Raw genomic sequence first — 26,384 nt, forward strand, 5'->3', positions numbered from 1 at the left:
TCATTTAGCAGAATTTCATACAAATCGACTTGTGTTGTTTCTTCAAGATCATGGTTGGAGGATCAATTTACCAAAAAGTTCATTGATTCCTCAGACAAGGGTAACCTTTCTGGGTTTCCAAATAGATTCAGTGTCCATGACTTTGTCTTTAACAGACAAGAGGCGTCTAAAACTGATGGCAGCTTGTCGAAACCTTCAGTCACAATCATTCCCTTCGGTAGCCTTATGCATGGAAATTCTAGGTCTTATGACTGCTGCATCTGACGCGATCCCCTTTGCTCGTTTTCACATGCGACCTCTTCAGCTTTGTATGCTGAATCAATGGTGCAAGGATTACACAAAGATATCTCAATTAATATCTTTAAAACCGATTGTTAGACACTCTCTAACGTGGTGGACAGATCACCATCGTTTAATTCAGGGGGCTTCTTTTGTGCTTCCGACCTGGACTGTAATTTCAACAGATGCAAGTCTCACAGGTTGGGGAGCTGTGTGGGGATCTCTGACGGCACAAGCAGTTTGGGAATCTCAGGAGGTGAGATTACCGATCAATATTTTGGAACTCCGTGCAATTTTCAGAGCTCTTCAGTTTTGGCCTCTTCTGAAGAGAGAATCGTTCATTTGTTTTCAGACAGACAATGTCACAACTGTGGCATACATCAATCATCAAGGAGGAACTCACAGTCCTCTGGCTATGAAAGAAGTATCTCAAATTTTGGTTTGGGCGGAATCCAGCTCCTGTCTAATCTCTGCGGTTCATATCCCAGGTGTAGACAATTGGGAAGCGGATTATCTCAGTCGCCAAACGTTGCATCCGGGCGAATGGTCTCTTCACCCAGAGGTATTTCTTCAGATCGTTCAAATGTGGGAACTTCCAGAAATAGATTTGATGGTGTCCCATCTAAACAAGAAACTTCCCAGGTATCTGTCCAGATCCCGGGATCCTCAGGCGGAGGCAGTGGATGCATTATCACTTCCTTGGAAGTATCATCCTGCCTATATCTTTCCGCCTCTAGTTCTTCTTCCAAGAGTAATCTCCAAGATTCTGAAGGAATGCTCGTTTGTTCTGCTGGTAGCTCCGGCATGGCCTCACAGGTTTTGGTATGCGGATCTTGTCCGGATGGCCTCTTGCCAACCGTGGACTCTTCCGTTAAGACCAGACCTTCTGTCACAAGGTCCTTTTTTCCATCAGGATCTGAAATCCTTAAATTTAAAGGTATGGAGATTGAACGCTTGATTCTTCGTCAAAGAGGTTTCTCTGACGCTGTGATTAATACTATGTTACAGGCTCGTAAATCTGTATCTAGAGAGATATATTATAGAGTCTGGAAGACTTATATTTCTTGGTGTATTTCTCATCATTTTTCTTGGCATTCTTTTAGAATTCCGAGAATTTTACAGTTTCTTCAGGATGGTTTAGATAAAGGTTTCTCCGCAAGTTCCTTGAAAGGACAAATCTCTGCTCTTTCTGTTCTTTTTCACAGAAAGATTGCTATTCTTCCTGATATTCATTGTTTTGTACAAGCTTTGGTTCGTATATAAAAATTCAGAGTTTTTATACGAACTTGTCCGCAAGTTCCTTGAAAGGACAAATCTCTGCTCTTTCTGTTCTTTTTCACAGAAAGATTGCTATTCTTCCTGATATTCATTGTTTTGTACAAGCTTTGGTTCGTATAAAACCTGTCATTAAGTCAATTTCTCCTCCTTGGAGTTTGAATTTGGTTCTGGGGGCTCTTCAAGCTCCTCCGTTTGAACCTATGCATTCATTGGACATTAAATTACTTTCTTGGAAAGTTTTGTTCCTTTTGGCCATCTCTTCTGCCAGAAGAGTTTCTGAATTATCTGCTCTTTCTTGTGAGTCTCCTTTTCTGATTTTTCATCAGGATAAGGCGGTGTTGCGAACTTCTTTTGAATTTTTACCTAAAGTTGTGAATTCCAACAACATTAGTAGAGAAATTGTGGTTCCTTCATTATGTCCTAATCCTAAGAATTCTAAGGAGAAATCGTTGCATTCTTTGGATGTTGTTAGAGCTTTGAAATATGTTGAAGCTACTAAATCTTTCAGAAAGACTTCTAGTCTATTTGTTATCTTTTCCGGTTCTAGAAAAGGCCAGAAAGCTTCTGCCATTTCTTTGGCATCTTGGTTGAAATCTTTAATTCATCTTGCCTATGTTGAGTCGGGTAAAACTCCGCCTCAGAGAATTACAGCTCATTCTACTAGGTCAGTTTCTACTTCCTGGGCGTTTAGGAATGAAGCTTCGGTTGATCAGATTTGCAAAGCAGCAACTTGGTCCTCTTTGCATACTTTTACTAAATTCTACCATTTTGATGTATTTTCTTCTTCTGAAGCAGTTTTTGGTAGAAAAGTACTTCAGGCAGCGGTTTCAGTTTGAATCTTCTGCTTATGTTTTTCGTTAAACTTTATTTTGGGTGTGGATTATTTTCAGCAGGAATTGGCTGTCTTTATTTTATCCCTCCCTCTCTAGTGACTCTTGTGTGGAAAGATCCACATCTTGGGTAATCATTATCCCATACGTCACTAGCTCATGGACTCTTGCTAATTACATGAAAGAAAACATAATTTATGTAAGAACTTACCTGATAAATTCATTTCTTTCATATTAGCAAGAGTCCATGAGGCCCGCCCTTTTTTTTGTGGTGGTTATGATTTTGTATAAAGCACAATTATTCCAATTCCTTATTTTATATGCTTTCGCACTTTTTTATCACCCCACTTCTTGGCTATTCGTTAAACTGAATTGTGGGTGTGGTGAGGGGTGTATTTATAGGCATTTTGAGGTTTGGGAAACTTTGCCCCTCCAGGTAGGAATGTATATCCCATACGTCACTAGCTCATGGACTCTTGCTAATATGAAAGAAATTAATTTATCAGGTAAGTTCTTACATAAATTATGTTTTTTTATCTCACGCATCCCTGTAAATCCAGTAAAAGCTCAGGCTTTTCTGAAGTGTGTTTCAGACCTGGAGTCTTCAGGGGTAATCATGCCAGTTCCTCCTCAGGAACAAGGTTTGGGGTTTTATTCAAACCTATTCATTGTACCAAAGAGAGAAAATTTGTTCAGACCAGTTCTGGATCTGAAAATTTTGAATTGAGTACCAACTTTCAAGATGGTGACTATAAGGACTATTCTGCCTTTTGTTCAGCAAGGACATTATATGTCCACAATAGACTTGCAGGATGCATACCTTCATATTCCGATTAATCCAGAACACTATCAGTTTCTGAGATTCTCTTTTCTAGACAAGCATTACCAATTTGTTGCTCTTCCATTTGGCCTAGCAACAGCTCCAATAATCTTTTCAAAGGTTCTGGGTGCCCTACTATCTGTAATAAGAGAACAGGGTATTGCAGTGTTTCCTTATTTGGACGATATCTTGGTACTAGTTCAGTCTTTACATACTGCAAAATCTCACACAAATCAACTAGTGTTATTTCTTCAGAAACATGGTTGGAGGATCAATTTACCAAAAAAGTTTCTTGATTCCTCAGACAAGGGTCACCTTTTTAGGCTTCCAGATAGATTCAGTGTCCATGACTCTGTCTCTAACATACAATAGACATTTAAAATTGGTCGCAGCATGTCGGCTCCTTCAGTCTCAGTCTTCAGTGGCTATGTGCATGGAAGTTTTAGGTCTCATGACTGCAGCATCGGACGTGATCCCCTTTGCTCGTTTTCAGATGAGACCTCTACAGCTTTGTATGCTGAATCAATGGTGCAGGGATTATACAAAGGTATCTCAATTAATATCCTTGAATCCCAATGTACAACACTCTCTGACATGGTGGATAGATCACCATCGTTTGGTTCAAGGGGCTTCTTTTGTTCGCCCAACCTGGACTGTGATCACAACAGATGCGAGTCTTTCAGGTTGGGGACCTGTTTGGGGATCTCTGACAGCACAAGGGGTTTGGAAATCTCAAGAGGCAAGATTACCAATAAATATTTTAGAACTCCGTGCAATTCTCAGAGCTCTTCAGTTCTGGCCTCTACTAAAGAGAGAACCATTCATTTGTTTTCAGACAGACAATATCACAACTGTGGCTTATGTCAATCATCAGGGTGGGACTCACAGTCCCCAAGCTATGAAAGAAGTATCTCAGATACTTGCTTGGGCGGAATCCAGCTCCTGTCTAATCTCTGCGGTGCATATCCCAGGTGTAGACAATTGGATTATCTCAGCCGCCAGACTTTACATCCAGGGGAGTGGTCTCTCCATCCAGATGTGTTTTCTCCGATTGTTCAGATGTGGGGGCTTCCAGAGATAGATCTCATGGCCTCTCATCTAAACAAGAAACTTTCCAGATACCTGTCCAGGTCCAGGGATGTTCAGGCGGAAGCAGTGGATGCACTGACACTTCCTTGGTGTTATCAACCTGCTTACATCTTCCCGCCTCTAGTTCTCCTTCCAAGAGTGATTTCCAAAATCATTATGGAACAGTCTTTTGTGTTGCTGGTGGCTCCAGCATGGCCACACAGGTTTTGGTATGCGGATCTGGTTCGGATGTACAGTTGCCCGCCTTGGCCACTTCCGTTACGGCCGGACCTACTATCTCAAGGTCCGTTTTTTCCATCAGGATCTCAAATCATTAAATTTGAAGGTATGGAAATTGAACGCTTAGTTCTAAGTCATAGAGGTTTCTCTGATTCAGTGATTAATACTATGTTATAAGCTCGTAAATCTGTCTCTAGAAAAATTTATTATAGAGTTTGGAAGACTTACATTTCATGGTGTTCTCATAAATTCTCCTGGCATTCTTTTAGAATTCCTAGAATTTTGCAGTTTCTTCAGGATGGTTTGGATAAGGGTTTGTCTGCAAGTTCCTTGAAAGGACAAATCTCCGCTCTTTCTGTTTTATTTCACAAAAAGATTGCTATACTTCCTGATATACACTGTTTTGTACAAGCTTTAGTTTGTATTAAGCCTGTCATTAAGTCAATTTCTCCTCCTTGGAGTCTTAATTTGGTTCTGAGGGCTTTACAGGCTCCTCCATTTGAACCTATGCATTCTTTGGACATTAAACTACTTCCTTGGAAAGTGTAGTTCCTTTTGGCTATCTCTTCTGCTAGAAGAGTTTCTGAGCTATCTGCTCTTTCTTGTGAGTCTCCTTTTCTGATTTTTCATCAGGATAAGGCAGTTTTGCGGACTTCTTTTCAATTTTTACCTAAGGTTGTGAATTCTAACAACATTAGTAGATGAATTGTTGTCCGTTCTTTATGTCCTAATCCTAAGAATTCTTTGGAGAGATCCTTACATTCTTTGGATGTGGTAAGAGCTTTGAAATATTATGTGAAAGCTACTAAAAATTTCAGAAAGACTTCTAGTCTATTTGTTTTATTTTCTGGTCCTAGGAAAGGTCAGAAAGCTTCTGCTATTTCCTTGGCTTCTTGGTTGAAACTTTTGATTCATCAAGCTTATTTGGAGTCGGGTCAAACCCGCCTCAGAGAATTACAGCTCATTCTACTAGATCAGTCTCCACTTCATGGGCTTTTAAGAATGAAGCTTCAGTTGATCAGATTTGCAAAGCAGCCACTTGGTCCTCTTTGCATACATTTACTAAATTCTACCATTTTGATGTATTTGCTTCTTCGGAAGCAGTTTTTGGTAGAAAAGTTCTTCAGGCAGCTGTTTCAGTTTGATTCTTCTGCTTTTTGATTTAAGTTTTTTTCTTTCAAAAGTGAAAAATAAACTTATTTTTGGGTTGTGGATTATTTTCTCAGCGGAATATGGCTGTTTTTGTTTTATTCCCTCCCTCTCTAGTGACTCTTGAGTGGAATATGTCACTAGCTCATGGGCTCTTGCCAATTACATGAAAGAAAACATAATTTATTTAAGAATTTACCTGATAAATTCATTTCTTTCATATTGGCAAGAGTCCATGAGGCCCACCCTTTTTATGGTGGTTATGATTTTTTGTATAAAGCACATTTATTTCCAAATTTCCTTTGTTGATGCTTTCTACTCCTTTCTTTATCACTCCACTGCTTGGCTATTCGTTAACCTGAATTGTGGGTGTGGTGAGGGGTGTATTTATAGGCATTTTGAGGTTTGGGAAACTTTGCCCCTCCTGGAAGGATTGTATATCCCATATGTCACTAGCTCATGGACTCTTGCCAATATGAAATAAATTAATTTATCAGGTAAATTCTTACATAAATTATGTTTTTTCCACCAGACGTTACTGTGCAGTTCAGACGGCGGTGTCTGCAGCCTTTAATGCTTTACCACACACTTTAATGCTTTACCTCGCCCTGCCAAGCACAAGGTTACATATTGCACTCCTTCCCAGAGTACATTAGATAATTTTTTGCATTTAACTAATAAGGGTATCCGAGGATGAACATTCTGGATCCGAGTCTGCTGCCCCTAAACCTCTGACTGCAGAGGAACCAGACTTTAGTTTTAGGAATTTTCACTTTCTACTAAAGGAGGTTTTGGCACATTTAGAGGTTCCAGAGGCCAAATTGCCTTATGAACCTTTGATTCCTAAATTGGATAGATTTTGGGGACAGGGTGGTTACTTATTCTTCCCTGCTCCTGTTAGATGGCAAACATTATTAAGAATGAATGACACAGAATTGGATTCCCTTTTTCCTTTAAGAATTTGTTCCTAGTCCTGGACTCTCAATGGAGTTGTGGGGTTCCATCCCTAAAAGGGAGGGCACTATCTTCACCCTTGCTTAACATTCTGCTATCCCGCTTGAGGATAGCTCTTCATTTAAAGAGCCCATGGATAGAAGATGGAAACTCTGTTGAAAAAGGTGTTTCAACATACGTTATATTTGTTTCAACCAGTGGTGGCTGTTGCCGTGGTTGCTGGATAAACTACCTACAGGTGCGACTCCTTATAGGATTTGGGGTAGAAATGTCCCCTCGACGTTAAGGAAATACTTATGGACTTGAGGGTTGTTAATTCTTTTATCTGTGATGCAATTAAACAGATTAATCACCTGAATGCTAAGGCTTCAGCTTTTCTGCTCAGGCCCATTGGGCTCTGGCTGACGTCATGATCTGCGGATATTACTTCTAAGTCTAGCTTTCTTTCCCTCCCCTTTAAGGGAAATATTTTGTTTGGTCCAGGCCTGAACTCAATTATCTCCATGGTCACAGGGGGCAAGGGTGCCCTCCTACCTTAAGAGAATAAGAGCTAGTCTAAGGGACAATTTTTGTTCTTATAAAGCCCGTTGTCAGCAGTCCTCCGCTAAGCCAGAGAAAACCGAGAGCTCTTGGAAGCCGGCTCAGTCCTGAAATAATTCCAAGCAGAGCAAGAAGCCCACCGAGTCTGTTGGCATGAATGGGCAGTTCCCGGTCCTCTTCTGGATCGTGTGGGTGGGGGCAATCTGTCGCTCTTTTCAGTCACTTGGTTCAGGGACGTGCAGGATCCATGGGTCCTGGAGGTCATAGCTCAGGGTTACAAGATAGGTTTCAAGTCTCAGCCAGCCAGGGGCAGATTCCTCCTCTGAAACCTAGTGCCTATCGCAGAGAGATGTTTGGGATACTATTCAAACCTTTTCATGGTCCCAAAGGAGGAGGGAACTTTCCTTCCGATTCTGGAGCTAAGGTGCTTAAACAAGTTTTTATATGTCTTCCTCTTGTTTGAGAAGGGCAGTTCATGACCACGATAGATCTGAAGGATGCTCCCTTTGTTCAGCTTTGCACACTTTTCTTCCGTCAAGGGGGCGGTTTCCTGGTTAGTGGTCACATGGCTGGGTGCAGTCGGATAATCAGAACTGCATGAGACCGGACTTCAGATTCTCAGCTCTGATTCTCTGAAGAAAATCTTGTTCAGGGAGATCATTCTAGGAAGGAAGTCCGTACATCCTGGTCCTTAGGTGATGGTAAGACGCTCCAGCTAAGGCTGCAGGGCAGAGGTGCCTGTTAGACAATAAACTGGGGTGTGTGTTATTCTTTAATGGTAGAGAACGCAATTCCCATTATGGAGAACTCGGATATTAAAGGGACGGTCTACACCAAAATAATTATTATTTTAAAAGATAGATAATCCCTTTATTATCCATTCCCTAGTTTGCATAACCAACTCAGTTATATTAATACACTTTTTACCTCTGATTATCATGTATCTAAGCCTCTGCAAACTGTCCCTTATTTTAGTTCTTTTGACAGACTTGCATTTTAGCCAATCATTGTTGGCTTCTAGGAACTCCACGTGCGTGAGCACAGTGTTATTTATATGAAACACATGAACTAAAACCCTTTAGTGGTGAAAAACTGTCAATGCCCTGAGATAAGATGACACTTTCAAGGGCTTAGAACTTAGCATATGAACCTCCTAGGTTTAGCTTTCAACTAAGAATGCCAAGAGAACAAAGAAAAACTGGTGATAGAAATACATTGGAAAATTGTTTAAAATTACATGCCCTATCTGAATCATGAAAGTTTGTTTTAGACTAGACTGTGCCTTTAGCCCCATTGAGGGTTCTCCTGTAGTATCAAATTATTGCATATATTGTGAGGAGAATCTGGTTTGCCCTCCTGAACAATTCTGCTCTCAATTTTTAAGTTTGATATTAAAAGCTAAGAAAGGGTCCAAGTCTTCCCCTCCCTTTGGTAAACCTTCCTCTTGCATTTACCAGAGATAGGAATAGCATTAAGCGCAGCTGAAACCGCAGATTGCAGTTTTGAATACTTTCAACAGGATGTAAAGATGTGTCGTGTTGCACTGCTTGTGAATTAGGATTAAAAAGGAGACTGCGGAAAAAGAACCAGCATTCCCTGGACAAGAGAGTCTCAGGAGGCTAAATCTATTATTCCTGAAGAGTCTAACTTTAGGTTTAAATTTAGAACACCTTTGTTTCCTTCTGAAGGAGGTCTTGTCTACCTTAGAGGTCCCTGACTCTGTCTTCTGATGAACCTAAGATTCCTGAATTAGATAGTGTCTATGACATCAAGAAGACCCCTGAGAAAACTTTACTTGTTCCGGTCATTCCGGTCCGAATGGCGGACATTATAAAGGAATGAAAAAAAAATAAAAAAATAAAAAATGGTACTCCTTTTCTCCAACATAGGTGTGTCCGGTCCACGGCGTCATCCTTACTTGTGGGATATTCTCTTCCCCAACAGGAAATGGCAAAGAGCCCAGCAAAGCTGGTCACATGATCCCTCCTAGGCTCCGCCTACCCCAGTCATTCTCTTTGCCGTTGTACAGGCAACATCTCCACGGAGATGGCTTAGAGTTTTTTAGTGTTTAACTGTAGTTTTTATTATTCAATCAAGAGTTTTTTTCTCCGTCTTCTTCCTTTTAGAAGATGTTTCCAGTATCAGACTCCAATTTGGAACTTTGAAGCTCCATTCCCAAGGTGGATGGTGCCATTTCCACTCTTGCTAAGAGAACTACTATTCCTCTAGAGCAGGGGTCAGCAACCTTGGGCCTTCAGATGTTTTGGAACTATATTTCCCATGATGCTCAGACAGCCTAAAGAGTGTTTCAGCATCATGGGAAATGTAGTTCCAAAACATCTGAGGGCCCAAGGTTGCTGACCCCTGCTCTAGAGGAAAGTACCTCCTTCAAGGACCCAATGGATAGGAAATTGGAGGGTTATTTGAGAAGAATGTTTCAACACATGGGTCTTATTTTTCAACCTGCAGCAGTGGTGGCCTCAGTCACAGGTGCTGCAACATACTGGTGTGACTCTTTATCAGAGTTAATTTAAGCAGTATCCCCTCTAGAGGACATCCATGACCGAATCAAGGCTATAAAAATAGCAAATTCCTTTATCTGAGACGCTAACCAGCAGATTATCCGCCTGAACGCTAAATCCTCAGGTTTTGCTGTCCTGTCTCGCAGGGCACTTTGGTTAAAGTCATGGTCTGCAGATATGGGTTCCAAGACTAGACTGCTTTCTTTACTTTCAAGGGAAAGATCTTCTTTGGTCCAGGTCTGGACTCCATCATTTCAATTGTTACAGGAGAGAAGTGAGTATTCCTTCCTCAGGATAAAAAGGTGAGAGCTAAGGGTCTGCAATCCTCCAATTTTAGTTCCTTTCGGGACCGGAACGTGTAAGGGGCAGACTGTCTTTTTTTCTCGGAGGCCTTGATTCAGGATGTTCAGGATCCCTGGGTATTAGATGTCTCTCAGGGATACAAGATAGGGTTAAAATCTCGCCCCCCAAGGGCAGAGTTATCCTGTCAAGACTGTCCACAAGGCCAGAAAAGAGAGCAGCCTTCTTAAATTGCGAACAGGATCTCTCCTCCGTGGGAGTGATCATCCCAGTGCCCCCGTCAGAAAGAGGCCTATGTATTTACTCAAACCTTTTTGTTGTCCTTAAAAAAGAGGGCACCTTTCATCAAAAAATACTAGATTTAAAATGCCTCAAGTTTCTACAAGTCCCATCACTCAAAATGGAGACTATCAGGTTCATTCTTCCTTTGATCCCAGAGGGTCCGTTCATGACTACTATCAATCTAAAGGTTGCATACCTGCATGTTCTGATCCACTAGGACCATGTCCAGTTTCTGCGGTTTTCATTTCTGGACCTACACTACCAATTTATAGCTCTGCCGGCTTAGCTACTGCTCCCAGAATATTTACAAAGGTTCTAGTAGCTCTTCTGGCAGTAGCCAGATCCCAGGGTATAGCTGTAGCTTCTTACCTGGACGATATCTTGCTTCAGAATCCATCTTTTCATTTGGCAAGATATCACATAGAGAGTCTTCAGTGTCTCCTTCAGACACACAGATGGAAGATCAACCTCTACCACAGTAGTCTTTCTCGGAACGATCGACTCAATCACGATTAAACATTTTCTGACGGATCAGAGGCGCTCAAAGCTATTTTCTCTAATCAGATAACCTTAAAATCTTCAGTGGCTCTGTGCATGGAGGTAATTGGTCTCATGGTGTCCTCCATGGACATTATTCCTTTTGCCTGTTTCCATCTGCGACCACTACAGTTATGCATGCTGAAGCAATGGAATGGCGATCACTCAATCCTTTCTTAATGTATATCCCTGGACAGAGATTCTCTCTGCTGGTGGCTCTGTCAAGATCATCTGTCCCCAGGCACATTTTTCTTGAGACCATCTTAAGAGGTTGTTACTACAGACACCAACCTTTCATGTTGGGGAGCAGTCTGGGGTCACCGGAAGGCGCAGAGGACTTGGTCTCGGGAGGAGTCAGTTCTTCCTATCAACATCTTGGGGCTACAAACAGTCATCAATTCTGGCCCCAACTGCCTTTCGCCCGGTATACAAGTTATCAATCATTAGGGTTGAACAAGAAGTCCACTAGCGATGAAGGAGGTGTCTCCGATCCTCCAGTGGGCAGAATCCCACAATTGTTTTCTCTCTGCGATTCACATCTCGGGGGTGGACAATTCGTTAGCAGACTTCCTCAGCAGACAATCCTTTCACCCGGAGGAGTGGGCTCTCCACCCCAAAGTATTCTCCAAAATATTTATAGCCTTTGGCTGGGTTGTGTGCCTCCTCCTAGTGGCGAGGTGTTGATATTCCCAACAGTTATGTATAAAGTCGTGGACTTTCCCTACCAGGAAATAAAATAATTTATCTGGTAAACATAAATGTAGTTTCTTTCTACCATTTTATTGTTTTGGCTTTTTCTGAGGCAATCTTTTGTAGGGTGCCCTTGATGCAGTTGTCTCAGATTTAATTTTGCCTGTTGGTTATTATTTGACTTTTTTTAAGCTCAATTAGGGTATTGGATTTCGTTTTTTGTTGAATTTTTTTTTTTTTTTTTTTTTTATATCCCGTCTGTTTTCTGTTATTGTACAACTTGGGTATTAGTTCCCTGGAGTTGTGTTTTGCACTCTCACCACCTGTATGAATAAACCATACATTATGCTTACATGACCAATTTATTTTTCTCTTGTTAAGTGTATCCAGTCCACGGATCATCCATTATTTATGGGATATTCTCCTTCCCAACAGGAAGTTGCAAGAGGATCACCCACAGCAGAGCTGCTATATAGCTCATCCCCTAACTGCCATATCCAGTCATTCTCTTGCAACCCTCAACAAAGATGGAGGTCGTAAGAGGAGAGTGGTGTTTTATACTTAGTTTATTTCTTCAATCAAAAGTTTGTTATTTTTAAATGGTACCGGAGTGTGCTGTTTATCTCAGGCAGTATTTAGAAGAAGAATCTGCCTGCATTTTCTATGATCTTAGCAGAAGTAACTAAGATCCATGGCTGTTCTCACATATTCTGAGGAGTGAGGTAACTTCAGAGAGGGAATGGCATGCGGGTTTTCCTGCAATAAGATATGTGCAGTTAATATTTTTCTAGGGATGGAATTTGCTAGAAAATGCTGCTTATACCGGATTAATGTAAGTAAAGCCTTAAATGCAGTGATAGCTACTGGTATCAGGCTTATTAATAGAGATGCATACTCTTATAAAAATGTAATATAAAACGTTTGCTGGCATGTTAATCGTTTTTATATATGTTTGGTGACAAAACTTATTGGGGCCTAGTTTTTTTCCACATGGCTGGTTTGATTTCTGCCTAGAGACAGTTTCCTGAAGCTTTCCACTGTTGCAATATGAGTGGGAAGGGCCTATTTTAGTGCTTTTCTGTGCAGATTAAAATACTGACAGAGACATTCAGCTTCCCTCTGCATGATACAGGACATCTCTGAAGGGCTCAAAAGGCTTCAAAGTCGTGTTTGAGGAGGGTGACAATCACAGTAGACTGTGGCAGTTGTTGTGACTGTGTTTAAAAAACGTTTTTGTCATTTATTATTCTGTTTTTGTTAAGGGGTTAATCATCCATTTGCAAGTGGGTGCAATGCTCTGCTGACTTGTTACATACACTGTAAATTTTTTGTTAGTGTAACTGCCTTTTTTCACTGTTATTTCAAATTTTGTCAAAATTTGTTTCTCTTAAAGGCACAGTAACATTTTTTTATATTGCTTGTTAACTTGCTTTAAAGTGTTTTCCAAGCTTGCTAGTCTCATTGCTAGTCTGTACAAACATGTCTGAAACAGAGGATACTTGTTCATTATGTCTAAAAGCCATGGTGGAGGAGAATGTGTACTAAATGTATTGATTTCACCTTAAACAGTAAAGATCAGTCTTTATCTATAAAATAATTGTCACCAGAGGGGTCTGTCGAGGGGGAAGTTATGCCGACTAACTCTCCCCACATGTCGGACCCTTATCCTCCCGCTCAAGGGACACACGCTAATATGGCGCCAAGTACATCAGGGACGCCCATAGAGATTACTTTGCAGGACATGGCTGCAATCATGAATAATACCCTGTCAGAGGTATTATCCAGATTGCCTGAATTGAGAGACAAGCGCGATAGCTCTGTGGTTAGACGAGATACAGAGCGCGTAGATGCTGTAAGAGCCATGTCTGATACTGCGTCACAATATGCAGAACCTGAGGACAGAGAGCTTCAGTCTGTGGGTGACGTCTCTGATTCGGGGAGACCTGATTCAGAGATTTCTAATTTTAAATTTAAGCTTGAGAACCTCCGTGTATTGCTTGGGGAGGTATTAGCTGCTCTGAATGACTGTGACACAATTGCAGTGCCAGAGAAATTGTGTAGGCTGGATAAATACTATGCAGTGCCGGTGAGTACTGATGTTTTTCCAATACCTAAAAGGCTTACATAAATTATTAGTAAGGAGTGGGATAGGCCCGGTGTGCCCTTTTCCCCACCTCCTATATTTAGAAAAATGTTTCCAATAGATGCCACTACATGGGACTTATGGCAGACTGTCCCTAAGGTGGAGGGAGCAGTTTCTACTTTAGCAAAGCGTACCACTATCCCGGTTGAGGACAGTTGTGCTTTTTCAGATCCAGTGGATAAAAAATTAGAGGGTTACCTTAAGAAAATGTTTATTCAACAAGGTTTTATTTTACAGCCCCTTGCATGCATTGCGCCTGTCACTGCTGCTGCAACATTCTGGTTTGAGGCCCTGGAAGAGGCCATCCATACAGCTCCATTGACTGAAATTGTTGACAAGCTTAGAACTCTTAAGCTAGCTAACTCATTTGTTTCTGATGCCATTGTTCATTTGACTAAACTAACGGCTAAGAATTCCGGATTCGCCATCCAGGCGCGTAGGGCGCTATGGCTCAAATCCTGGTCAGCTGATGTGACTTCAAAGTCTAAATTACTCAACATTCCTTTCAAGGGGCAGACCTTATTCAGCCTGGTTTGAAAGAAATTATTGCTTACATTACTGGAGGTAAGGGTCATACCCTTCCTCAGGACAGGGCCAAATCAAAGGCCAAACAGTCTAATTTTCGTGCCTTTCGAAATTCCAAGGCAGGTGCAGCATCAACTTCCTCCGCTTCAAGACAAGAGGGAACTTTTGCTCAATCTAAGCAGGCCTGGAAACCTAACAAGTCCTGGAACAAAGGCAAGCAGGCCAGAAAGCCTGCTGCTGCCTCTAAGACAGCATGAAGGAACGGCCCCCTATCCGGCGACGGATCTAGTAGGGGGCAGACTTTTTCTCTTCGCCCAGGCGTGGGCAAGAGATGTTCAGGATCCCTGGGCATTGGAGATCATATCTCAGGGATATCTTCTGGACTTCAAAGCTTCCCCTCCACAAGGGAGATTTCATCTTTCAAGGTTATCTGCAAATCAGATAAAGAAAGAGGCATTCCTACGCTGTGTGCAAGACCTCCTAGTAATGGGAGTGATCCATCCAGTTCCGCGGACGGAACAAGAACAGGGTTTTTATTCAAATCTGTTTGTGGTTCCCAAAAAAGAGGGAACCTTCAGACCAATTTTGGATCTAAAGATCTTAAACAAATTCCTCAGAGTTCCATCTTTCAAAATGGAAACTATTCGGACCATCCTACCCATGATCCAAGAGGGTCAGTACATGACCACAGTGGACTTAAAGGATGCCTACCTTCACATACCGATTCACAAAGATCATCATCAGTTCCTAAGGTTTGCCTTTCTAGACAGGCATTACCAATTTGTAGCTCTTCCCTTCGGGTTGGCTACAGCCCCGATAATCTTTACGAAGGTTCTGGGCTCACTTCTGGCAGTTCTAAGACCGCAAGGCATAGCGGGGGCTGCGTATCTAGACAACATCCTGATACAGGCGTCAAGCTTTCAAATTGCCAAGTCTCATACAGAGATAGTTCTGGCATTTCTGAGATCGCACGGGTGGAAAGTGAACGAGGAAAAGAGTTCTCTACCCCCACTCACTCTCCTTCTTAGGGACTCTTATAGATTCTGTAGAGATGAAAATTTACCTGACGGAGTCCAGGTTATCAAAGCTTCTAAATGCTTGCCATATTCTTCATTCCATTCCGCGCCCTTCGGTGGCTCAGTGTATGGAGGTGATCGGCTTAATGGTAGCGGCAATGGACATAGTGCCATTTGTGCGCCTACATCTCAGACTGCTGCAATTATGCATGCTAAGTCAGTGGAATGGGGATTACACAGATTTGTCCCCTCTGCTAAATCTGGATCAAGAGACCAGAGATTCTCTTCCCTGGTGGTTGTCTCTGGTCCACCTTTCCGAGGGTATGACCTTTCGCAGGCCAGATTGGACAATTGTAACAACAGATGCCAGCCTTCTAGGTTGGGGTGCAGTCTGGAACTCCCTGAAGGCACAGGGATCGTGGACTCAGGAGGAGAAACTCCTTCCGATAAATATTCTTGAGTTAAGAGCAATATTCAATGCTCTTCTGGCTTGGCCTCAGTTAGCAACACTGAGGTTCATCAGATTTCAGTCGGACAATATCTTGACTGTGGCTTACATCAACCATCAAGGGGGAACCAGGAGTTCCCTAGCGATGTTAGAAGTCTCAAAAATAATTCGCTGGGCAGAGACTCACTCTTGCCACCTGTCCGCAATCCATATCCCAGGCGTGGAGAACTGGGAGGCGGATTTTCTAAGTCGTCAGACTTTTCACCCGGGAGAGTGGGAACTCCAACCGGAGGTGTTTGCTCAATTGATTCATCGTTGGGGCAAACCAGAGTTGGATCTCATGGCGTCTCGCCAGAACGCCAAGCTTCCTTGTTACGGATCCAGGTCCAGGGACCCAGAAGCGACACTGATAGATGCTCTAGCAGCGCCTTGGTTCTTCAACCTGGCTTATCTGTTTCCACCGTTTCCTCTGCTCCCTCGACTGATTGCCAAAATCAAACAGGAGAGAGCATCGATGATTCTAATAGCGCCTGCGTGGCCACGCAGGACCTGGTATGCAGACCTAGTGGACATGTCATCCTTTCCACCATGGACTCTGCCTCTAAGACAGGACCTTCTAATACAAGGTCCTTTCAATCATCCAAATCTAATTTCTCTGAGACTGACTGCATGGAGATTGAACGCTTGATTCTGTCAGTCATTGATACCTTAATACAGGCACAAAAGCCTGTTACCAGAAAAATATATCACAAGATATGGCGTACATATCTTTACTGATGTGAATCCAAGAATTACTCATGGAGTAAGGTTAGGATTCCTAGGATATTGTCTTTTCTCCGAGAGGGCTTGGACAAAGGATTATCAGCTAGTTCCTTAAAGGGACAGATTTCTGCTCTGTCTATTCTTTTGCACAAGCATCTGGCAGAAGTTCCAGACGTCCAGGCATTTTGTCAGGCTTTGGTTAGAATTAAGCCTGTGTTTAAACCTGTTGCTCCCCCATGGAGCTTAAACTTGGTTCTTAAAGTTCTTCAAGTTGTTCCGTTTGAACCCCTTCATTCCATTGATATTAAGCTTTTATCTTGGAAAATTCTGTTTTTGATGGCTATTTCCTCGGCTCGGAGAGTCTCTGAGCTATCTGCCTTACAATGTGATTCTCCTTATCTGATTTTTCATGCAGATAAGGTAGTTCTGCGTACCAAACCTGGGTTTTTACCTAAGGTGGTTTCTAACAAGAATATCAATCAAGAAATTGTTGTTCCATCATTGTGTCCTAATCCTTCTTCAAAGAAGGAACATCTTTTACATAATCTGGACGTAGTCCGTGCCTTGAAGTTTTACTTACAAGCTACTAAAGATTTTCTTCAAACATCTTCCCCGTTTGTCGTTTATTCTGGACAGAGGAGAGGTCAAAAAGCTTCGTCAACCTCTCTTTCCTTTTGGCTTCGGAGTATTATACGCCTAGCCTATGAGACTGCTGGACAGCAGCCCCCTGAAAGAATTACAGCTCATTCTACTAGAGCTGTGGCTTCCACCTGGGCCTTTAAAATTGAGGCCTCTGTTGAACAGATTTGCAAGGCCGCAACTTGGTCTTCGCTTCACACTTTTTCAAAATTTTACAAATTTGATACTTTTGCTTCTTCGGAGGCTGTTTTTGGGAGAAAGGTTCTTCAGGCCTTGGTTCCTTCCGCTTAATCCCTGGCTTGTCCCTCCCATCATCCGTGTACTTCAGCTTTGGTATTGGTATCCCATAAAGTAATGGATGATCCGTGGACTGGATACACTTAACAAGAGAAAACATAATTTATGCTTACCTGATAAATTTATTTCTCTTGTAGTGTATCCAGTCCACGGCCCGCCCTGTCATTTTAAGGCAGGTCTAAAATTTAATTAAACTACAGTCACCACTGCACCCTATGGTTTCTCCTTTCTCTGTTTGTTTCTGTCGAATGACTGGATATGGCAGTTAAGGGAGGAGCTATGTAGCAGCTCTGCTGTGGGTGATCCTCTTGCAACTTCCTGTTCGGAAGGAGAATATCCCATAAGTAATGGATGATCTGTGGACTGGATACACTACAAGAGAAATACATTTATCAGGTAAGCATAAATTATGTTTTTTCATGGTGGTGAGAGTCCACAAGACCCCACCCTGTTATTTTCTGTATTGTTTTTCCCCCACACATTTTTCCTTGTTCATGTTTTGTTTGCTCTTATTACTTTGCGTTCCTCTTTGTGTTCAGCTATACATTAGTCTGAGGTACTCATAAGATAGGAGGGTTTTATAGAATTCTTGTTTTAAAAAAAAAAAAAAAAAAACTTCCTCCTGGTGGTATGGAAGAGTAATTCCTTGGAATAATGCATTGTGGACTTTCACCACCATGAAATAAAATAATTAATCAGATAAGCAAAATCTGTTTTTTGAAATAAATGCTTAAAAATAATACCTCTGAATATCCAGAGACAATTGAACCAATAATAGTTTAACATGTGGATTATTTTTTTAGTTTAATCATATATAATTGTGAATAATATTTGAAAGTAATGTGTAATTGTTGATGCTTAAATGGACCATTGTATACTAAATTTTTATTTCTCATCTGGGTGTGTTTTAAGAAAATAATGTATGCTTTTGCTTATATTTTTTTATTTTTATTAAAGAACATTGTGATGATTTTCAGAATCCTAACCAAGCCCCAACGTTTTAGATGTATACTGATGTATACAGACTCAAGACTTCTTCTGTTTGTATAATGGGTTATTTTCATATACAGGGGAGGGGAGATTCTGCTCTCAGCCCCTTTCAGTTGGTGTCTCAGCAGCAGTGCTAAATAGGGTGCTTCTAAGTAAGTTTTTAAAAGTTGTTCTTCTGGATTTTTATATCAGTATCTGTGCATATTATTCATTATAGTAGTGATTAGTACATGCAGTTAAATGAGATTTTGTGTATACTGCCCCTTTAAGAAAAAAACAAACAAACCGTAAAAACACTGAGTTGCTTTATTTTTGTTCATTCCATATATTTGCTATTGCAATGTTCATTATGATCTAGGCGTTCTCTCTGTTTTAATATTCAAAAAGCAGTTTGTATTCAATCTTGTGTTTTTTTTTTTTTTTTGCAATAACAGTGATAGTAATCTTTGCCACATTTAATCATATTGATAAATATCTACTTCCATATTTTAAATATATATATATATATATATATATATATATATATATATATATATATATATATATATACATACATACATACATACATACATACATACACATATATATGTATATGTAAAAAATACTTTTTATGTTAATTTAAAATCTAGTAAATAATATTTTTTATGAAACATAATATAAATTGCTGTTCCTTAATTCCGTTATTTTAGGAGCAAATGAAACAGCAGCAGTGGCAGCAACAGCAAGGTGTGCTGTCTCAGCCTGTTCAATCTCAGCCATCAGGTAGTCCTGTCCCTCCACCACAACACAGACCTCTGTACCAGTCTGTGGGACCTCATCCTCAGCATTTGGCTTCAATGGGCTTTGACCCCCGCTGGCTAATGATGCAGCCTTATATGGACCCCCGCATTATATCTGGCCGACCTATGGATATGACGCCTATGCATCCAGGTAATACTTAATTCTTTCCGTTATGTTCAGTGTCAGTGTGAATCTTCATCATTTGCTATGCAGACATAAAAAAAAAATCAAAAAAAAAAAAAAAAAAATCATAGCTTTAGTCCAGTATCCACATTTATATTTAAATGTGTTGCTATTGATTGACAATGGTCAAACATTTTTATTGGCTGACCAGTCACTTATGGTGGGATTGTCTTTATGCTACATCACATTCTACTCAACCTTATGCTAAAGATAATCCCTCAATATGAAATTTAGATACATCTAATCCTAGTTAAAAATATATGGGGCATATTTAATCTTATGTGCTTTCTTGAAAGTCCATAAATGCATTCAATACTCTTGAGAAATACAACACCTTGCCCTCAGGAGGAGGCAAAGACACCCCAGACAAAGCTATAAGTATGACCTTTAGGCAGATAAAGTGCTGTGAATATTATTTGATCTACAAAGGTTTCCTTGTAGTGATGTTAAATCCTAGCATTTGTGAAACTTTAGGATTTACCATTGGAACAAATAAAGGGAACTTTCATTCATGAAGTATAAAATACTTCATTCTGAAAGCTCCTTTAATAGTTTGCACTCTTTTTTCTCAACAATGTTTCTCTAGATAGAGACTTGGCATATTGCAATTCCTTATCAATTAAAGCAGGGGGATAACCTCTGTTTAAGAATCTATAACTCATTTCTTTGAGTCTTAAATCTAAGACATCTTTGTCTGAAATAATCCTACGTGCTCTAAGAAATTGACTGCGGGGAAGGGCCCTCAGTAGAGGAGGAGAGTGGGCGCTATTAAAATGAAGTAAGCTATTTCTATCAGTTTCTTTTCGATATAAATCAGCTAATAAAGTGTGCCCATTTTTAATAATTTTTGTGTCAAGAAATGAAATATTATCCTCGCTCCATGAAAGTTTAAATTTAATGCTACCAGTGGCACAGTTTAATTCATTGACAAAATCACAAAGGGATCCAACGTCGCCCCTCCAAGCTCCAAAGATATCATCGATATAGCGCCACCAACAGGCGCCATACCGATGAAATCCTGGGATTGTATAGATAAATTTCTCCTCAAAAATATTCATAAAAATATTAGCATAGTTAGGGGCGACGTTGGACCCCATTGCAGTTCCGTGGGTTTATAAAAAATAATCATCTTCAAACAAAAAGTAGTTACAGTAAAGAATAAGTTCTAATAGTTGAGATATAAAGTCAATATGTTGCTTTAAATAATTATTCTCAGAGCTTAATACTGCTTTAACAGCACCAATTCCACTTTCATGAGCTATTGAAGTGTAGAGGCTTTCTACGTCCAAGCTAAACAATATATATTTATAAGATTCCAATACCAATGTATCTATCTTTCTAAGGAAGTCACTTGTGTCTTGTAAGAAAGAGTTAGAATTTTCAACATATGGTCTTAAAATTTGATCTAAAAAAATAGATACATTGGTTAGAACTGAGTCTGTACTCGCCACTATAGGGCGCCCAGGGGGCTCTGATAGATTTTTATGGATTTCGGCAATGAATACATTACAGGTGTGAGTGGATAATCTACTATAAGGAAATTGAATGTGTCTTTATCAATTAAATTGTTATTTAAAGCTACTTGACATACACATTTCAACTCACTTTGGATGTCAAAAATAGGGTTACATGACAATTTTTTATATACCCCCTCAGTATTGAGTTGTTGTCTAATTTCATTAGTATAATATGATTTATTAAGGGCAACAATGGCTCCTCCTTTATCCGCTCTCTTTAAAATCATATTAGTTTTTTCTTTAATTGACTTAACAGCAGATATATCTTTTTCTCCTACATTGGTGTATCCGGTCCACGGCTTCATCCTTACTTGTGGGATATTCTCAATCCCTACAGGAAGTGGCAAAGAGAGCACACAGCAGAGCTGTCCATATAGCTCCCCTCAGGCTCCGCCCCCCAGTCATTCTCTTTGCCGCTCTAACTAGTAGCATCTCCACGGGGGTGGTAAAAAGAGTATGTGGTATTAGAAAGGAGTTCTCTGTCCCCATTCACAAGGGTTCCCTTCCTGGGAAAAATAATAGACTCGGTAGAAATGAAAATCTTTCTGACGGAGGTCAGGAAGTTAAAACTTTTGAACACTTGTCGAGTTCTTCAATTCATTCCTCAACCCTCCATAGCTCAGTGCATGGAGGTAATAGGACTAATGGTTGCGGCAATGGACGTGGTTCCCTTTGCTCAAATTCATTTAAGACCACTGCAACTGTGCATGCTCAAACAGTGGAATGGGGATTATGCAGATTTGTCTCCCCAGATACAAATGGACCAGAAAACCAGAGACTCACTCCTCTGGTGGTTGTCTCAGGATCACCTGTCTCAGGGAATGAGTTTCCGCAGACCGGAGTGGATCATTGTCACGACCGACGCCAGCCTCTTAGGCTGTGGTGCGGTCTGGGAGTCTCTGAAAGCTCAGGGTCTTTGGTCTCGGGAAGAATCTCTTCTCCCGATAAACATTTTGGAATTGAGAGTGATATTCAATGCGCTCCAGGCATGGCCTCAACTAGCGGAGGCCAAATTCATCAGATTTCAGTCGGACAACATGGCAATTGTAGCGTACATCAATCATCAGGGTGGAACAAAGAGTTCCCTGGCAATGAGGGAGGTATCCAAGATCATCAAATGGGCAGAGGATCACTCCTGCCATCTATCAGGAATTCACATCCCAGGAGTGGACAACTGGGAAGCGGATTATCTGAGTCGTCAGACTTTCCATCCGGGGGAGTGGGAACTTCACCCAGAGGTTTTTGCCCAGTTATCTCAACTATGGGGCCTTCCAGATCTGGATCTGATGGCGTCATGTCAGAACTCCAAAGTTCCACGTTACGGGTCCAGGGATCCCAAGGCGACATTGGTAGATGCCTTAGTGGCACCCTGATCGTTCAATCTAGTTTATGTCTTTCCACCGTTTCCTCTTCTCCCCCGGCTAGTAGCCAGGATCAAACAGGAGAAGGCTTCAGTAATTCTAATAGCTCCTGCGTGGCCACGCAGGACTTGGTATGCAGACCTAGTGAATATGTAATTGGTTCCACCATGGAAGCTACCTTTGAGGCAGGACCTTCTAATCCAAGGTCCATTCGAGCATCCAAACCTAGTTTCTCTGCAACTGACTGCTTGGAGATTGAACGCTTGATTCTAGCTAAGCGTGGGTTTTCGGAATCAGTTATAGATACTCTGATCCAGGCTAGAAAGCCTGTCACCAGGAAAATTTACCATAAGATATGGCGGAAATATCTTTGCTGGTGCGAATCCAAGGGTTACTCATGGAGTAAGATTAGGATTCCAAGGATACTATCTTTTCTCCAAGAAGGATTGGAGAAAGGTCTGTAAGCTAGTTCCTTAAAAGGACAAATATCTGCTCTGTCTGTTTTGTTGCACATGCGTCTGGCAGCCGTGCCAGATGTTCAGGCATTTGTACAGGCTTTAGTCTGAATCAAGCCTGTCTACAGACCTGTGGCTCCTCCATTGGGTTTAAATTTAGTTCTTTCAGTTCTTCAAGGGGTTCCGTTTGAACCTTTACATTCCATAGATATTAAGTTGTTATCTTGGAAAGTTTTTGTTTTTGGTAGCTATTTCTTCTGCTATAAGAGTTTCTGAATTGTCTGCTTTGCATTGTTATTCACCCTATCTGGTGTTTCATACAGATAAGGTCGTTTTACGTACCAAGCCTGGTTTTCTTCCAAAAGTGGTTTCCAATAAGAATATTAACCAGGAAATAGTTGTTCCTTCTCTGTGTCCTAATCCAGTTTCTAACAAGGAACGTCTGTTACACAATCTTGATGTGGTTCGTGCTTCGAAGTTTTATCTAAAAGCAACTAAAGACTTCAGACAAACATCGTCCTTGTTTGTCGTCTATTCTGGCAAGAGGATAGGTCAAAAGGCGACTGCGACCTCTCTGTCTTTCTGGCTGAAAAGCATCATCCGGTTGGCTTATGAGACTGCTGGAAGGCAGCCTCCCGAACGAATTACAGCTCACTCTACTAGAGCTGTGGCTTCCACATGGGCTTTCAAGAATGAGGCTTCTGTTGAACAGATCTGTAAGGCAGCAACTTGGTCTCCACTGCATATATTTACCAAATTTTACAAATTCAATACTTTTGCTTCTTCGGAGGCTATTTTTGGGAGAAAGATTTTACAAGCAGTGGTGCCTTCCGTTTAGGTTACCTGACTTGTTCCCTCCCTTCATCCGTGTCCTAAAGCTTTGGTATTGGTTCCCACAAGTAAGGATGGAGCCGTGGACCGGATACACCAATGTAGGAGAAAACAGAATTTATGTTTACCTGATAAAAAAATTTCTCCTACGGTGTATCTGGTCCACGGCCCACCCTGGCATTTGGTTAGGTTTAAATTTTTTTTTGTAAACTACAGTCACCACTGCACCCTATGGTTCTCCTTTTTCTCCTAACCGTCGGTCGAATTATTGGGGGGGCGGAGCCTGAGGGGAGCTATATGGACAGCTCTGCTGTGTGCTCTCTTTGCCACTTCCTGTAGGGATTGAGAATATCCCACAAGTAAGGATGAAGCCGTGGACCGGATACACCGTAGGAGAAAGAAATTTATCAGGTAAACATAATTTCTGTTTTTTTTGAAAAATTAGAGATATTATGCGAAAGATGATGTGCTGATTTTTTATTTGTTATTTTGCAATTTGGATATATCTTTCTTTACTAATTCAATATATGTCTCCACATTGTGACAATTTCGAGGAGGAATTAAATTACTTGTTTTCTTTAGCTTAAGATTAGATAGTGAAAATATAGCTTTCTCATTATCATTTTTTCTGATACATTCAGGGTCTATAATATTTGGCATAAATGTTTTAAGCCTTATATTTCTAAAAAAACCCGATATAAATATCGATTAAGCTGAAAGAAGTCACAGTCTCTTTTTGGGCAATAAGATAAGCCCTTATTAAGCATGGAAGGTTCATCATTAGTTAAGTCTATAATAGAGATTTCTTTCATGTAATTAGCAAGAGTCCATGAGCTAGTGACGTATGGGATATACATTCCTACCAGGAGGGGCAAAGTTTCCCAAACCTCAAAATGCCTATAAATACACCCCTCACCACACCCACAATTCAGTTTTACAAACTTTGCCTCCGATGGAGGTGGTGAAGTAAGTTTGTGCTAGATTCTACGTTGATATGCGCTCCGCAGCAAGTTGGAGCCCGGTTTTCCTCTCAGCGTGCAGTGAATGTCAGAGGGATGTGAGGAGAGTATTGCCTATTTGAATGCAGTGATCTCCTTCTACGGGGTCTATTTCATAGGTTCTCTGTTATCGGTCGTAGAGATTCATCTCTTTACCTCCCTTTTCAGATCGACGATATACTCTTATATATACCATTACCTCTGCTGATTCTCGTTTCAGTACTGGTTTGGCTTTCTACAAACATGTAGATGAGTGTCCTGGGGTAAGTAAATCTTATTTTCTGTGACACTCTAAGCTATGGTTGGGCACTTTGTTTATAAAGTTCTAAATATATGTATTCAAACATTTATTTGCCTTGACTCAGGATGTTCAACTTTCCTTATTTTTCAGACAGTCAGTTTCATATTTGGGATTATGCATTTGAATTATTCATTTTTTCTTACCTTCAAAAATTTGAATCTTTTTCCCTGTGGGCTGTTAGGCTCGCGGGGGCTGAAAATGCTTCATTTTATTGCGTCATTCTTGGCGCAGACTTTTTTGGCGCAAAAATTCTTTTCCGTTTCCGGCGTCATACGTGTCGCCGGAAGTTGCGTCATTTTTTGACGTTATTTTGCGCCAAAAATGTCGGCGTTCCGGATGTGGCGTCATTTTTGGCGCCAAAAGCATTTAGGCGCCAAATAATGTGGGCGTCTTATTTGGCGCTTAAAAAAATATGGGCGTCACTTTTGTCTCCACATTATTTAAGTCTCATTTTTCATTGCTTCTGGTTGCTAGTAGCTTGTTCTTTGGCATTTTTTCCCATTCCTGAAACTGTCATTTAAGGAATTTGATCGATTTTGCTTTATATGTTGTTTTTTCTCTTACATATTGCAAGATGTCTCACGTTGCATCTGAGTCAGAAGATACTACAGGAAAATCGCTGTCTAGTGCTGGATCTACCAAAGCTAAGTGTATCTGCTGTAAACTTTTCGTAGCTATTCCTCCGGCTGTTGTTTGTATTAATTGTCATGACAAACTTGTTAATGCAGATAATATTTCCTTTAGTAAAGTATCATTGTCTGTTGCAGTTCCTTCAACATCTAAGGTGCAGAATGTTCCTGATAACATAAGAGATTTTGTTTCTGAATCCATCAAGAAGGCTATGTCTGTTATTTCTCCTTCTAGTAAACGTAAAAAATCTTTTAAAACTTCTCTCCCTACAGATGAATTTTTAAATGAACATCATCATTCTGATTCTGATGACTCTTCTGGTTCAGAGGATTCTGTTTCAGAGATTGATGCTGATAAATCTTCATATTTATTTAAAATGGAATTTATTCGTTCTTTACTTAAAGAAGTATTAATTGCTTTAGAAATAGAGGATTCTGGTCCTCTTTATACTAATTCTAAACGTTTAGATAAGGTATTTAAATCTCCTGTGGTTATTCCTGTTCCTAATGCTATTTCTGCAGTAATTTCCAAAGAATGGGATAAAGTGGGTAATTCATTTACTCCTTCTAAACGTTTTAAGCAATTATATCCTGTACCGTCTGACAGGTTAGAATTTTGGGACAAAATCCCTAAAGTTGATGGGGCTATTTCTACCCTTGCTAAACGTACTACCATTCCTACGTCAGATGGTACTTCGTTTAAAGATCCTTTAGTTAGGAAAATTGAATCCTTTCTAAGAAAAGCTTATCTGTGTTCAGGTAATCTTCTTAGACCTGCTATATCATTGGCTGATGTTGCTGCAGCTTCAACTTTTTGGTTGGAAACTTTAGCGCAACAAGTAACAAATCATGATTCTCATGATATTATTATTCTTCAGCATGCTAATAATTTTATCTGTGATGCCATTTTTGATATTATCAGAGTTGATGTCAGGTTTATGTCTCTAGCTATTTTAGCTAGAAGAGCTTTATGGCTTAAGACTTGGAATGCTGATATGGCTTCTAAATCAACTCTACTTT

General features: G+C 40.6%; 1 protein-coding gene across 1 annotated transcript in view; it reads left to right on the forward strand.

The window, feature by feature from the left end:
• Positions 1-26,384, forward strand: part of LOC128640804 (protein PRRC2C) — a 1,245,292-nt gene that overhangs the window by 12,749 nt on the left and 1,206,159 nt on the right. The window contains exon 2 of the mRNA XM_053693223.1: positions 18,999-19,239. Within this exon, the coding sequence (XP_053549198.1) occupies positions 18,999-19,239 (241 nt within the window). The remainder of the gene's footprint in view (positions 1-18,998; positions 19,240-26,384) is intronic.

This window comes from Bombina bombina, chromosome 10, assembly GCF_027579735.1.
Source record: "Bombina bombina isolate aBomBom1 chromosome 10, aBomBom1.pri, whole genome shotgun sequence".
NCBI lineage: Eukaryota > Metazoa > Chordata > Amphibia > Anura > Bombinatoridae > Bombina > Bombina bombina.